This window comes from Gobio gobio (genome assembly GCF_949357685.1).
Source record: "Gobio gobio genome assembly, chromosome: 15".
NCBI classification, from domain to species: domain Eukaryota; kingdom Metazoa; phylum Chordata; class Actinopteri; order Cypriniformes; family Gobionidae; genus Gobio; species Gobio gobio.
Window position 1 is genome coordinate 6,514,175 of NC_137108.1, and position 15,960 is coordinate 6,530,134.

The 15,960-nt window shown below is 38.3% G+C and overlaps 1 protein-coding gene across 2 annotated transcripts in view; it reads right to left on the reverse strand.

Annotated features, from left to right (window-relative positions):
• adcy3a (adenylate cyclase 3a) overlaps positions 1–15,461 on the reverse strand; it is a gene marked incomplete at its 5' end in the record, with an annotated part of 63,128 nt that extends 47,667 nt beyond the window's left edge. For both annotated transcript variants that reach the window (XM_079836160.1, XM_079836159.1), the window contains 2 exons: positions 6,200–6,349; positions 14,787–15,461. In XM_079836160.1, coding sequence (XP_079692286.1) covers positions 6,200–6,349; positions 14,787–15,461 — 825 coding nt within the window. The remainder of the gene's footprint in view (positions 1–6,199; positions 6,350–14,786) is intronic.
• Positions 15,462–15,960: the final 499 nt, after the last annotated feature.

Here is a 15,960-nt window from a genome sequence, read left to right on the forward strand (position 1 = left end):
ACAGTATGCTTCACATATCTAAATGGCCAATGAAAAGTTGTGAAATCATGTCATCTGATTTTCACGTATATCCATTTGGTGTCAAAGCTGTCAATCACGCCTCGTATCTCCCGCCCTGTGAAAGCATCTCGCCGGTCTCGTGAAACATAGCCTGGCGAGACAATGACTTTCCTTCATCGAGGTAAACGTTTCCCCCCTGACGCCAGACGTACGTCTAGGAGTGACAAAATCACGGTAGGACTGTACAAACAAAGTATCTGTCTAGCTTTACCATGTCAGTGTATTGATTCATTGGCCCTTCATAGTTTGCAAGAGACATTTAATAAATTTATAATTAATATTAAATAAACCAAGCGTATTTAATAAACTAAGACGTAGGCTATTTAATAAACTGAGCATATTCCTCTGTCAATATGAAACGCGACTTGGCCATTCTAATTAATGATCGGAAGAACGCGTATCGACCACCGTTACTGAAAAATATGCACGTATGTCCATTTAAACTCAATTTTGGTCAAATGTGGATTATATCATTACACTGGCAAGAATATGGTTACATGTAAAGATGCCGTACCAAGTATGACAACGCTACATTCAACTGCTTTTGAAATCCGGTGTTTTTTTCACTTCCTGAAAATTAACCGTTTTGGACATACGTGAGTTTCATCGGGTAGCGACGATTTATATGATGGATAGATGCACTTTTATGGACATTAAAAAATGACCCCACAATTCGCTGCCATTATAAAGCGTGGATTAGCCTGGACATTTTTAATATAACTCTGATTGTGTTCGTCTGAAAGAAGAATGTCATACACACCGAGGAAGTAAATCATAGGCTAATTTTCATTTTTGGCTGAAAAATCCCTTTAAGGAAATGCAGAGTGGGGAAAACATACACAAAAATATATGGAAATGTATTGGTCAAATATGTTCCTTGACCAGGAACTGATACACCAGATGGAAACCTGTTAACATGTCCACTCTCAGTCTGGGATTTCAGTCACAAACATATTTCACAACTGATCAATGAGCCGCTTTGCTTTGACTACAGTCAACCCAGAGGCATCGATGTGACACAACTCTGACACGACAAGCAGGACAACGCAGAGCCCTTTAGCGCACACACACCCACGCACTGCCGCGTCTCCTCCAACACATTCTACCACTCCTACACACACACACACACACACACACACATGAATAGAGGAGGCAGCTGACAACATATCAGGTCAGTATATTCACCCGAGAGTGTGACAATAAAAGAAGATAAAGGTTGGAAGGGATCAAGAGGAGGGAGTCGCTAGTGTGATTACAGCTGACATCGTCTCAGGAGGTTGGTCGCCATGGTAACCTGCTGTAGCCGGATGCTCCTTGATTGGCTGGCAGACCCCGTCTCCCAGCAGCCCCTGCTTCTCTATTAGTATTCAGGGAGTTTCTCCTCATATGCTTCTTATCGGCCTGTTTTGCACTCTCTCTCTCTCTCACACACACACACACACACCTATTTTCCTTCTCAACTTTCCCCTAATAGGAACTGTTTGCTCTGTAAGTGATGAACTGCCTGCTGAATCTGAACACACATACATAAAGCAATTCTCTATCCTCAGAAAAACCTGAAAATCCTGCATGACCTCACACAATCGCAGCCAATCAGAACATGTCAGATGCGTATCCTGCCTTGGAAATTTCCGACTTCCCACTTCTGAAGTCGTGATTACAAGCTCGTCGCATTCAAATGCTTTGTTGTCGAAAAGAACAGGAATCATGGACGACACAGGATTTATTCTGCCCTATTCATTGGGAAGATCTTATTAAAGCCAAAATGATATTTATTGGCAAACATTCACCTCAATGTCTAGATTCGGACTTATTCGGTCAAATACAGGCTATTTTTGCTGCATATAATACATACAATATGCTTCAAATCATTGCTCATGTATGTAAATATGCACTTTAATGACTAGACAAGGCGATGTAGCGGTTAAGAACAAAACCAGTAAAGAATAGCGGTCACAGCTGCAATCGTTCTCCCTCTACAATGTTCAAAGTTTGCCGAACTTCTGTTCCCGCGAAGTCGGTATCAAAATTATCCCTGAACTTCCCAGTGGGAAATACGACTTGATAGGGCGTTCAAAGTCCAATTTTTTACTTAGGAAACTCGTATTTACGACAATTCTGATAGCACGAGAAGGCAGCATTAATATTGTTTTGAAGGTAAAGTTAATAAAGTTTTGAAGGGTGGGATTTTAGGCCAATGAGGTTTCACTGTGGGCGGGGCTATATATTATGACATCACAGAAAAACAAACCAGGTCATCAACAAAAGCAAGTTAGTACTTTTATATAACATTACGAAAATATGTCATTAGTGCACAATAAAAGTGCACAAATTCATTGTTTGGCGAATTATCACGAGTATTTTCAATAGTGGTCCACGTAGGGGTGTAGCGTAGGGTTGTGCCGATGGACGATGATGGCTGACTGACATCACGATAGAGATGCCACGCCCCCCATTGCGAGTCTTGTTGTGAGTGCGAAGCACACTAAATCCTTTTCTACAGTTAAAAACTTTACAGGGATTGCCCTGAAAATTAAATTGAGAATATAACTAATACATATATTCTATTTTAAATACTGTAGTCTATGCCAGATATAGCCTACATTTTGAAATAATAAACGAGGCTCAAACATCCATTTCAAGCATGCGTGTTTCTTTCAGCGCTTCCGTCAGTGAAACAACACACCACAGCCTGTTAAATATTTAAACAATTATCAGTAAATAATGGTAACCTAAAGAAAAAAAAATTCCCCTCAATGATGCGTCCCCTCTGCTCTGCGCGAGATGAAACACGAGCTGGATAGACACCTTCTCAAATATCTTCGTCTTCATGTTCTCTCATGATCTTGCAAAGCAACACTTGTTGTAAAAGTTCTGAAGAGCGTATTTTTTCTTCCACAGGGTAAAGACATTTAAGCTATGTTTGATTATTCACTGCCAGAGAAAACGAAAGTAAAATGGCCTGTGTGTGTGAAATGCGCTATTCAAATAAACTTGACGTGCCTTACCAAGTCTAGGTAATAACAAGCACAAATTGTGTTAAATAAAATTAAGTAAAAAGGTAGCCTATTCGTCCTACAATGTTTTTCTACTTTCCCACAGTAAAGGATGTGAATGGGTATATTAGACTTAATTATTATTAGACAGTAACAAAGTACATTTACTTGAGTACTTTACTTAAGTACACTTTTTGAGTATCTGTACTTTACTGAAGTATTATTTTTTAGGGATACTTTTACTTTAACTTCACTACATTTGAAAGACAAATATCGTACTTTTTACTCCACTAAATTTCTATCAAGGTCCTCAAAGTCGAAAGTCGTTTCTGTAGCAGATGTAAAAGTCAGTGGATGAATTGTTTCTTCTTTAAAAGTTGTTTTTTTTTTTTTTTTTTTTTTGCAGACAGCCTATCAGTAATCACTCTTGTATAGCGTCATGTGAAGTTTCCCAACTTTTTTTTTTCACTGATCAGTTTACAGAAAAATGGAAGACGGTTCCTTGGCTATACTTAAAAAGTATGTTTCAGTTTTCTCAAAAGATTAAAGATTAGTTTAGTTGGCATACACTTTGATGCATGTCTCATAAAATGTTCAAAAATGTAAATGTCTGGGAGAAAGAGAAGAGTAAACAGTTGGGAGAATATCGGATGCGTATCAGTGTATTGGATCCATGCATTCAGCCTTAAAGTGACAGCAGATTTGTAAACTTTTATACAAGAAATTGAAAATTTCAATACTTGTATAAAAGTTATAACGCTCTATACAAATTTAAAGAAATTAGTTTAAGGTAGTCGTAGGCAAGCATGTCGGATGGAGCATCACTGACTGGCCTAAACCACCATGGTGCCATAATGTGCATTTATACAACAATGCAACAATAATAAAATAATTCATTGACATAAAAAAGGAAATGTACTTTTGATACTTAAGTACTTTTAAAAACAAATACTTCTGTACTTTTACTTAAGTAAAAATCAGTTTTTAGAACTTTCACTTGTAACGGAGTAATATTTGACCAGTAGTACTTTTACTTTTACTCAAGTAATAGAGTTGTGTACTTTGTCCACCTCTGTTATAAACAAACGAAAGGAAGAAACGTTTATAATTCCCTGCGAAATGGGTGCGACGCGAGTGAAGATTTGAGAAAAGAAACGAGATGTATGTCCATGTGGGATAAAATTGACTAACGTTAGGCCTATTGTTAAAATTCACGGAAATCGCAAAACAGAATAAAGAATCTTAAATTGGGCTCAGCCTACCCCTCTCATTCGGCATGAATCCATTCATGGCTGCGAATTTATTTCCTTTGTAAACAAAGCTTTGTGCTTCACTCTGTATTATTCACGTAAAACAGCATTACCATACAAATCACTGACAAAATTATAGTTTTGAAGTAGAAAATGGTATTTATGTAAAGAGATATATTAAAATAAAAAGTGCACAATTCTTCTTAAGTGGAAAGAAGCTACTTTTTTCCCTCACGTGCAACCTAGCGCAGATGAGTCATTATTTGGGTTAGAAAAATAACGAAATTATATAGTTTTTAAGTAGAAAATAGTATTTATGTAAAGAGATGGTAAAATGCAGATATAGTAAATTATATATTTGTATTAATAAAAAAAACGATGATATCATCGTCAATCACGATGTTTTACTGTAAACATCGTCAACTGCCAATTTAGGAGACATCGCCTAACCCTAGTGTAGCGATTCACTCATTTTCTCGATGCATCGATTACAAATCCTTACGATGCATATGCATCGATCTTGAAACATGTATTTTTGAATCGTTGATTTTGGTTGATACTCGATTTTAAATGCTAAGAATCGAATGAATCGTGATTCAATAGCGATTCAGTGCTTTAAAATAAACATTTGATTATATCTACTACTTGAAACGGGGTCAGACATGAAAGCCACGCTGCAACGACTACTGTCAGAAAATGATACCTCAGTTGTGCACACCGACATTTCTGGGCAGTCTGAAGTAACCAAAAAGATGGTGTGAAAACGCTGTGTGTGTGTGTGTGTGTGTGTTTGCATAGATGATTTACATGGAATTGAATGTGTGTGCATTGTTTAAACTGGCTTTCAGTTCAATAAAGTAAAAAAAACGACATTTTGGGTTTTTATTCAACTAAGTGGGCATGCTGTGATCTGTACTGAATTTTTTACTGTAACTGAAGAATTCCGGCCAAAAAAACACAACACGGGAGTGGGAGAGAACGGGAGTCGTTCTTCTGGGATTGGGACGGGATGGGATTTTCCCCCAGTTTTTTTGTGGGAGAGTTTGAAAATCCACTCCCGCGTCACCCTCTAGAATGTACATCTTAATGTATGTTAAAAGATTTACCGAAATCCATATCACATCACATGTGATCGCTCAGTGTTTCAACCGCAGACAGACGTCAGTAAAACAGCTTGTGAACAATGTCACGTGACGTCACATTTACCTCAGAAAAACCAGATCCTGTGACCATAAACTCATTAGTGAGCAGGAAAAATTAACTCTAAAGAGGAGCATTGTGATAAATATATGCACCATGTTACAAATTTATAATAATTTTTCCAATGTTCTTCAATATTTAATGCATCTTTGAATAAATCAAAGTTTTTTATGACAGCCACCATTTAAATGTTCATATTTCAAAAAACAAATTGGAGTAGAAATATGATTATGTAATTGTAAATGTATTACTATAACTTTATTATTATAAAAAAAACATAATTTAAGTGTTTGTATATAAATAAGTTAATTGTAACCTTCAATATTATAGTGATATGACACCTATGTATAGTTTACAGCATTAGTTGAGAGATTTGCCATTTTACTGTGTGATATATATCCACAAAAATCAATATTGAATTGATTCGAAATCATAATCTATTCGAACTAAAAGCTTGTGTATAGAATCGTGAAATTTGTGTCAATATCCAGCCCTTCATACATCACTACACTATTGATAAAAAAACCCTTTCCCTGTGACATTTCTCCGAAATTATGCTAATGTGACTGAATCTTGAGACAAAAAAATCAACCAAATAAGCAAAACAGGAAATGCTGCATAGTTCATCAGATGAGCATCTCTTAGTGAAGGAACCGATCGCTCAGCATAAAAGAATCCTTGTTGTTGTCTCACCTGCTGCTGACTTTGCTCCTCCAGGTTCAGCTTGACCTCCAGCGACTGCCGGGCCTCTAGAAAGGCCTTGCGGTGTTTGCGGTCGGCCATGTAATACGACATGACGCCCACTGTGATGGCACATAAGTAGATCACAATGTTGGCCAGCAGCTGCAAGACAGAAGAGCACAATCACGACACGCATCCACAGTGTCCTTACACAACCCTTCTTGAGCGTCTAAGCTGTATTATACTGTATACGGTATATATATATGAACGAGGGACAATTTAAGGCAGATTTTGCTTAAAAGTTCAAGCTCATGGATGGATCAGTACCAGCAATTGGTGATCCAGCTTACAGTCTCCGGAGCGACAGTAATTTAAGGGAGAGTGCACACTTTATAATGCTTTATCTGAGTTGTTTTAAGAATATAAAGTGTATCAGTTTATCAAGCACCCCCTGAAAAGGCATAAGGTCTGTATATTTGTTTACTGTTAGTTGTAAGGAGTGTTTTTGTGTAATTTGTGGTGTATGTTGATGATAATGCAAGGGAGAGAGTTTATGGACAAGACTTTAATACACAGTTCATACACAGAGTGAAAACAGATGTTTAATCTTTTGTGTGATGAACGATAAACTTTATAAAACTCATCAGTTTTGGCCATCATGCGGACGGGGTCCGCTACAACATGCTTGTACTAATAGTCATGGTCGTCGGAAGCAAAACAATTGTGGCTGGGTCCTCTCCCAAAAAATGTTACTGTAGTAGATGCCATTTACATTAAGTACAAATATACTGCCTTGCTTACTTAACCCCTAGTTTGGGCCAGACAAAATTACGGAAAACACTGAATCATTTACATTGGCAATAGTGTAGGGGTAAAGCACCTGGCAGAAAGATTTGACGCAAAACAACCTGAGGTTCGAATCCACATTTTGCCGAACTCGCTCTACCTCTACTCCCTTTCCCATCATAAAAATGAAGAAGATATTAGAAATAAAGCGTCTAAAGGCCTGTACACACCGGGACGAATATCGTGCGCGCTTATCGCCAGCGTTTTTCGTGCCGTTTTTCGGCGCGTCTTGAGTGTTCACACCCAAGCGATTTTCACTGGCGCTGCGCGAGTGAACGTGCACATTCAGTCGTTGCGCTCCCGGTACACAAGATGGTGCTGCGGCACTTTAAGCCTCTGACACTCGCTTGTCACACAGAAGTAGAAGAGAGACAGTATTTACATGCTTGCCAAAACCATAGACATATTATGTATATGGACAAAACCATTCACACACTTTTTGCTAACTGGCAAGCAGCATTAGCAGTTCATCTTCTTCTTTGTCTACTTACTACTTCTTTGTCGTATCAATGTGTGCTCGGCAAGACCGTTTTGTGCTTGAGCGCCACCAAGTCGTGTTTTACTGTCACTTCAGCAGCTCCAGGCACGTGAACAAAAGCGCCGATCTCATTGGTCGGACAGTTTTTTACGCGCCGCGTCAAAATAAAAAAACGTTTTTTTAAAAATGACGCTTTTACGCCTGGCGTTTTGCGCGTCGGTGTGAACACTCACATTGGCGCCCATTGTTTAGTCCCGAGGCGTTAAACGTCGGCGATAAACACGTGCGAAAATCGTCCCGGTGTGAACAGGCCTTAACATGTGTTTAACGATAAGTGTTTATCAGTTAGGGGTAGGTAAACAGACATACGCTGAATTAGAGACAGTAAAAGTGAGTGCGTCCAATATCATTGGTCGTAAAAAGGTCTTGTCCCACCCACACACAATTGTTCCGACGCCCATGCTAATAGTGGATAAAAGCAAGATGGCAACATCAGTTTTAACCAAGCGGCAACCTCCCGCAGTTTCTCTTGAAGCCAATACGGAAGTGACTAAAACTGCAGGCTCCAGAAGGAGCAGAATCTCATTGAGCTCATGTTAAAATGCCCAACTTTACAGCAGAAGAACACATGTTTACAGTCTGGGACACATTGTGCTTTTGGTCTATACGGCTAATTTTGCCCTTCATGACGACTGTGAGGGGGGTGAATTATTTTATAACTCATTCATTTACATTATATAAAGCATTAAAGTTCTGCATAATTAAGGGCGTGGCCACTTTGAGTGACAGGTGGATTGTCGTTTGTCTGCTGTCTGTTAGTCATCATGTCACCTCAGCTCCGCCCACGTCCTGTCAAGATGGCAACGGCCAGCTCGACCCGACTTTACGCTTCAAAACTGCTCTTCAGAATCCTATAGGTGACGCCACGGACACTACGTCCATATTTGTTTACAGTCTATGGTTATAACCGTCATTTGAACTAAACTATACCTGCTCTATCATGCTCTATCTCCATGCAACAGATATTCTCTGGCTCTGTAGGCATTATTGTCCGACAATTCGAACTGAACACCGTTAGTTTCTGATAGTTCTGTTGTTGCACTCTTGAAGCTCCGCCCTCTTCTTGACAGAACAGGCAGGGAGCACCAGCTCATTTGCATTTAAAGGAACACACACAAAAACTGTGTTTTTGCTCACCCTCCAAAAGTGGCATAGGTTATAAAACATGTTCTGTGGGGTATTTTGACCTAAAACTTCACACACAAATTTTTGGGGACATCAGAGACTTATTTTACATCTTATAAAAATGGGCATAAATATGTCATATCTTATGCTCACTAAGTCTGAATATATTTGATCAAAAATAGAATAAAAAAACAGTAATATTGTGAAATATTATAACAATTTAATAGAGCTGGTTTCTCTGTGAATATATTGTAAAGTATAATTTATTCCTGTGATCAAAGCTGTATTTTCAGCATCATTAATCCAGTCTTTAGTGTCACATGATCCTTCAGAAATCCTTCAGATATGATGATTTAATGCTCAAGAAACATTTAAGATTATTATCAATGTTGAAAAAAGTTGTGCTGCTTGATATTTTTAATTATTCCAAATACTGACTGTTAGTATATATCATTTAGTTATATAACAATAAAAAAGAAGTGACTGTAAACAAAAGTAAATAGAAAATACTGTAAAAAATGTTTTAAATTAAATAATCACAAACTACCATGATATTGGTTTAAAATGTATAATATTCAACAAAAAAATTACATTACAGTAATAAGAATTTGCGGACAAAATAATATTTTCTTTGGTGAGAATCCCTCCACTACAGAAGCTCCTGCACTGCACAATAATGCCAGTGTGAAGCGTTGATCTTCAGGTTTTTGCTCTGTAATGTATTATAATAAACTGCTTTCTGTGTTGCGTCTCTCGGGGCTGCAGTTTGTACCAAAAACAGTCTTGCTGAGTAAGAAGAGCGAAGCACTTCGGCTGGACACCCACCTGCCGGCCCTTCTGGCCCCTTCGAGCATCTTATGACCGCAGTGCCATCAGACAGGCACCATGACACCACGCTTACAGACATTCATTAGATCCTCATCATCATACAAAAGGGGATTTTGAGAAGTGTTTCCTCATACGAAAGTCAAAAGCATTAAAAATAGTACGCTCACTCTGTGAGTTTTAACAGTGTTCATTTTTGTAATGCTTTTGACATGTATGATTGAACAATTCTCAATATCCCCCTTTTAAATGATGATGATGATGATATAATGATGTATGAAATCACTGATGTGGGATCTTCTCAGTGATTGGCCATGAGTTGTTTTTAAACGTGTCTGTGTTTTGAATAGTGTGTAAGTGCCTGATGAAGGTCATGGGACCGAAACCTTGCAAATAAAGCATTTTTTGGGGACTTTCTTTTGTTTGTTTTCTTGACTTTTGAGTTTTTTTGGTCCTTTCTCCTGCACTCATATCCACTACCTGCAGGTGTGCGAGGGTAATTGTTCATGGATTGTTTCTTTTTTCAGCAAGATTAAATTAATAAATAGTGATAGTAAGGATTTATATTGTTAGAAAAGATTTGTATTCAACTTCTTCAGACTTTGATCAGAATCCTCAGGGGAGCTGTGCGATGATGATATGGGCACTTCATTTACACTCTTAAAAATAAAGGCTCCCGAAGGGGTTTTTGCATTGATGCCATAGAAAAGCCATTTCTGACTCCCCAAAGAATCTTGCAGTGATCATTTCTTAAAAGAACCATGTTTTTCTTGATGTGAAGAACAATTTAAAAATCTAAAGAACCTTTTTTCCTATATATAAAGAACATTTTGTGGAATGGAAAGATTCCATGGTTGTTCCATGGAACCATTCAACCCAAGAAAAAGTGTAGAAGAACAATTTTGGGACCCACGAAGAACTTTTAGTGAACAATTCTTAAAAGGACAAATTCCATGGATGGTGTCGATACTGTATTTAGTGTAGTGGAAAAGGGTTTTTACCCTGAACTGAACTGTTTAACTGTTCACTGAAAGGTTCTTCGGGGAACTAAATGGTTCTTCAATGGGGAACACTGTGAAAACCTCCTTTTGTGGAATGGAAAATTTCCATGGCTGTTAATTGTCCTTCATGTAACCATCAATGCCAAAAAAGAACCTTTATTAGTGAAGAACAATTTTGGGTCCCACAAAGAATCTTTCAGTGATCATTTGTTAAAAGAACTATGTTTTTCTTGATGTGAAAAACAATACAAATCTAAAGAACCTTTATCCACTTTACAGAATCTTTTGTGGAATGGAAAGATTCCATGGATGTTAAAGGTTCTTCATGGAACCATTTATCCCAAGAATATTTGTTTTTTAAAAGTGCAGAACAAACAATTCTGGGTCCCACAAAGAACCTTTCAGTGAACAATTCTTAAAAAGAACCATGTTTTTCTTAGTGTGAAGAACATTGAAAAATCAAAAACCTAAATAATATTTTGTGGTATGGAAAAATCTCAATGGATGTTAAAGATTCTCCATGGAACCATTGATTATATTTTAGTGATTATTTTTTAAGTGTAGAGGAACAATTATGGGTCCTACAAAGAACTTTTCAGTGCACATTTCTTAAAAGGAAAAATTACATAGATGTTAAGGTTGTTGAAGGTTCACTGAAAGATCCTTCAGGGAACAAAATGGTTCTCCTTTTGAATTGAATTGAATTTGATTTTTAGGAGTGTAAAATTAATCTTTTGTGGAATGGAATCATGCCATGTTCTTCACAGAACCATCAATGCCAAAGAACCTTTATTTTTTTAGAGTGTAAAAGAACAATTTTGGGTCCCACAAAGAACCTTTCTGTGAACATTTCCTGAAAGAAAAATTCCATGGATGGTGTCGAAACTGTATTATTCTTTGGGGAACAAAACGGTTTTCTTAGTGTGAAGAACCTTTTAAAAATCTAAAGAACATTTTGTGGTATGGAAAAACACAATGTATGTTAAAGGTTCTTCATGGAACCATTGATTATTTTTTTTGTAGAGGAACAATTTTGGGTTCCACAAAGAACCTTTCAGTGCACATTTCTTAAAAGGAAAAATTCCATAGATTTTAAAGTTGTTGATGGTTCACTGAAAGGTTCTTTAGGGAACAAAATGGTTCTTCTATGGCATCGCTGTGACAATCCCCTTTTGGAACCTTTATTTTTAAGAGTGTAAAATGAATCTTTTATGGAATAGGATAATGCCATGTTCTTCACGGAACCACCATTGCCAATAAAGAACCTTTATTTTTAAGAGTAAAGAACAATTTTGGGTCCTACAAAGAATCTTTTAGTGAACAGTTCTTAAAAGAAACCATGATTTCCTTAAGAACATTTTGTGGTATGGAAAAAATTCCATGGATGTGAAAGGTTCTTCATGGAGCTATTGATCCCAAGAAAAATATTTTTTTAGAGTGTAGAAGAACAATTTTGGGTCCCACAAAGAACCTTTCCGTGAACATTTCCTGAAAAGAAAAATTCCATGGATGGTGTCGAAACTGTATTGTTCTTTGGGGAACAAAACAGTTTTCTTAGTGTGAAGAACATTTTGAAAATCTAAATAACATTTTGTGGTATGGAAAAATCCCATGAATGTTAAAGGTTCTTCATGGAACCATTGATTATTTTTGTGTAGAGGAACAATTTTGGGTTCCACAAAGAAATTTTCAGTGCACATTTCTTAAAAGGAAAAAATCCATAGATGTTAAAGTTGTTGATGGTTCACTGAAAGGTTCTTTAGGGAACAAAATTGTTCTTCTATGGCATCGCTAAAAATCTCCTTTTGAAACCTTTATTTTAAAAAGTGTATAAAGAAACTTTTGTGGTATGGAAAAATTCCATGGATGTTAAAGGTTCTTCATGGAGCCATTGATCCCAAGAAAATATATCTTTTTTAAAGTGTAGTGTAGAATGTTTTAAATTAGGAACAATTTTGGGTCCCCCAAGCCTCTAGTGAACATTTATTAAAAGGAAAAATTCCATAATGTCGAAACTGCAGTGCAGTGGAAAGGGTTATTTAGAGAGTTTGTGGATTTCACACTACGAAAAAAAAAGTTTCTTGGTTTTCTCTCTTTTAAGAACTGTTCACTGAAAGGGTCTTTGGGGAACTAAATAGTTCCACTGTGAAAACCTCCTTTTTGAAATCTTTATTTTTAAGAGTGTATAAAGAATCTTTTGTGGAATGGAACAATGCCATGTTCTTCACGGAACCATCATTGCCAATAAAGAACCTTTATTTTTAAGAGTAAAGAACAATTTTGGATCCCACAAAGAACGTTTCCGTGAACACTTCCTGAAAGGAAAAAATCCGTGGATGGTGTCAAAACTGTAAGGTTCGTTGGGGAACAAAATGGTTTTCTTTTGTGGTATGGAAAAATTCCATGGATGTTAAAGGTTCTTCATGGAACCATTGATTATTTTTTTAAGTGTAGAGGGACAATTTTGGGTCCTACAAAGAACTTTTCAGTGCACATTTCTTAAAAGGAAAAATTCCATAGATGTTAAAGTTGTTGATGGTTCACTGAAAGGTCCTTTGGGGAACAATTTTGGGTCCCACAAATAATCTTTCAATGAACAGTTCATAAAAGAACCATGTCTTCTTGAGAACATTTTGTGGTATGGAAAAATTCCATGGATGTTAAAGGTTCTTCATGGAGCTATTGATCCCAAGAAAATATATTTTTTAAAGTGTAGTGTAGAATGTTTTAAATTAGGAACAATTTTGGGTCCCCCAAGCCTCTAGTGAACATTTATTAAAAGGAAAAATTCCATAATGTAGAAACTGCAGTGCAGTGGAAAGGGTTATTTAGAGAGTTTGTGGACTTCACACTAAGAAAAAAAAAACGTTTCTTGGTTTTCTCTCTTTTAAGAACTGTTCACTGAAAGGGTCTTTGGGGAACTAAATGGTTCTTGGATGGCATGTCTGTGAAAACCTTTAGTTTTATAATCTTTTGTGGAATGGAAAAATTCCATGGATGTTAAAGGTTCTTCATGGAGCTATTGGTTATTTTTGTGTAGAGGAACAATTTTGGGTCCTACAAAGAACTTTTCAGTGCACATTTCTTAAAAGGAAAAAATCCATAGATGTTGAAGGTTCACTGAAAGGTTCTTTGGGGAACAAAATGGTTCTTCTATGGCATCGCTGTGACAATCCCCTTTTGAAACCTTTATTTTTAAGAGTGTAAAATGAATCTTTTGTCGATGGATGTTAAAGGTTCTTCACGGGAACCATCAACGCCAATAAAGAACCTTTATTTTTAAGAGTAAAGAACAATTTTGGGTCCTACAAAGAATCTTTTAGTGAACAGTTCTTAAAAGAAACCATGATTTCCTTAAGAACATTTTGTGGTATGGAAAAATCCCATGGATGTGAAAGGTTCTTCATGGAGCCATTGATCCCAAGAAAATATATTTTTTAAAGTGTAGTGTAGAATGTTTTAAATTAGGAACAATTTTGGGTCCCCCAAGCCTCTAGTGAACATTTATTAAAAGGAAAAAATCCATGATCAGTGGAAAGGTGTGAATTTCACACTAAAAAAAAAAACGTTTCTTGGTTTTCTCTCTTTTAAGAACTGTTCACTGAAAGGTTCTTTGGGGAACAAAATGGTTCTTCTATGGCATCGCTGTGACAATCCCCTTTTGAAACCTTTATTTTTAAGAGTGTAAAATGAATCTTTTATGGAATAGAATAATGCCATGTTCTTCACGGAACCACCATTGCCAATAAAGAACCTTTATTTTTAAGAGTAAAGAACAATTTTGGGTCCTACAAAGAATCTTTTAGTGAACAGTTCTTAAAAGAAACCATGATTTCCTTAAGAACATTTTGTGGTATGGAAAAATCCCATGGATGTTAAAGGTTCTTCATGGAGCTATTGATCCCAAGAAAATGATTTTTTAAAGTGTAGCGTAGAATGTTTTAAATTAGGAACAATTTTGGGTCCCCCAAGCCTCTAGTGAACATTTATTAAAAGGAAAAATTCCATAATCAGTGGAAAGGTGTGGATTTCACACTAAGAAAGAAAAAAAAAACGTTTCTTGGTTTTCTCTCTTTTAAGAACTGTTCACTGAAAGGTTCTTTGGGGAACTAAATGGTTCTTCGATGGCATCCCTGTGAAAACCTTGGAAATCCAGGTAAAAATTCCATGGATGTTAAAGGTTCTTCACGGAACGCCAATAAAGAACCTTTATTTTTAAGAGTGTTTACTCTCAAATCCGCTGGCATCTCTCGGTTCTCCTCACCTGTCGTCCCAGAGCCGCCCCCTGAATGTCCTCCTGCTGCTGCTGGGCAATAGTGACGCCCAGGACCAGGGTGTGGACGCCGCAGGACACAGATGTGATCAGCACTATAGGGGTCAGCCGCAGCGGCAGCAACAAAAAGAAGGAGAAGCTAAAAAAGGCCTGCCAGCCGACCGTATCGCTGGGCTGGTGGAAGCGGGCAAAGTTCAGTCCTAGGTAGCAGAAGATCTGTGCCGCGATGAGCACCCATAAGGCGTAGGGCACCAGGCGGCGGGTCACCCGGTCGGGGAGGAGGCCGTACCGGCACAGCAAGTACAGCAGAACGTCCGCCAGCAGCCCCACCGACGCCACCGCCACGGATGCCAGTTTATCGCTGGTGTAAAGCACAGTGCACATCACAATGACGTAGCAGTCGAAGAGGGCCGCGAACACCACCAGCACCAGCAGGGTCTCGTGCCGCTGCCGGCGGAAATAGGTCTGGTACAAGTTCTCCAGAGATTCTGGAGCGAAGGTCAGACGCATGAACCGCGGCAGACACAGGCAGCAGCCCGAGCTACGCACCGTCACCTCGTGGGTGCGGCCCACCGCCTGCCCGGGGTCAGAGGGCAGGGTCACCGAGCAATCGGCCGAATACTCCGCAGAGTACTCCGGCTCAGAAAAAGCCCGGTTCCGAGGCATTCTGGCCGCTGGGATTGTGAAAAACGCTACGAAAACTAGTCCTCCTTGCGCGTTTCAAGGCTTGGGTCGCTTGAATCCGGTCAGATCCGAAGTCGCCACATGATGGTCATGTTTAGCCGCCGAATCAGATCTCGCATGCATGTTCGTGGCATTGGCGCCCGCTTTGGGATGCGCTTCTCGAACAGATAAACCCCCCCACCCCTCAGATACACGCCTTTGTTTTTCTGATTTTCAAATCACAGCCTTTCTGTTTCCCAATCCAGGATCCAGTCTGGGTGTCCACCAGCGCTCACTGTGGGTTTCCATGGTGAATCCTCGCATGGATGAAGAACATCAGGAAGGAAGCGTTTCGCCCCAGATCGACATGACACCCTGTGATAAGGGAAATAAAAAGCCAGAGGCTGCTTACATGGACAGAGTGGTCGTGATCGGAGTGCGTATCGTGGCCTGACACGGTGTGTTATAATGCATTTCTCTTCCTGTGCATTAGGATTCACGC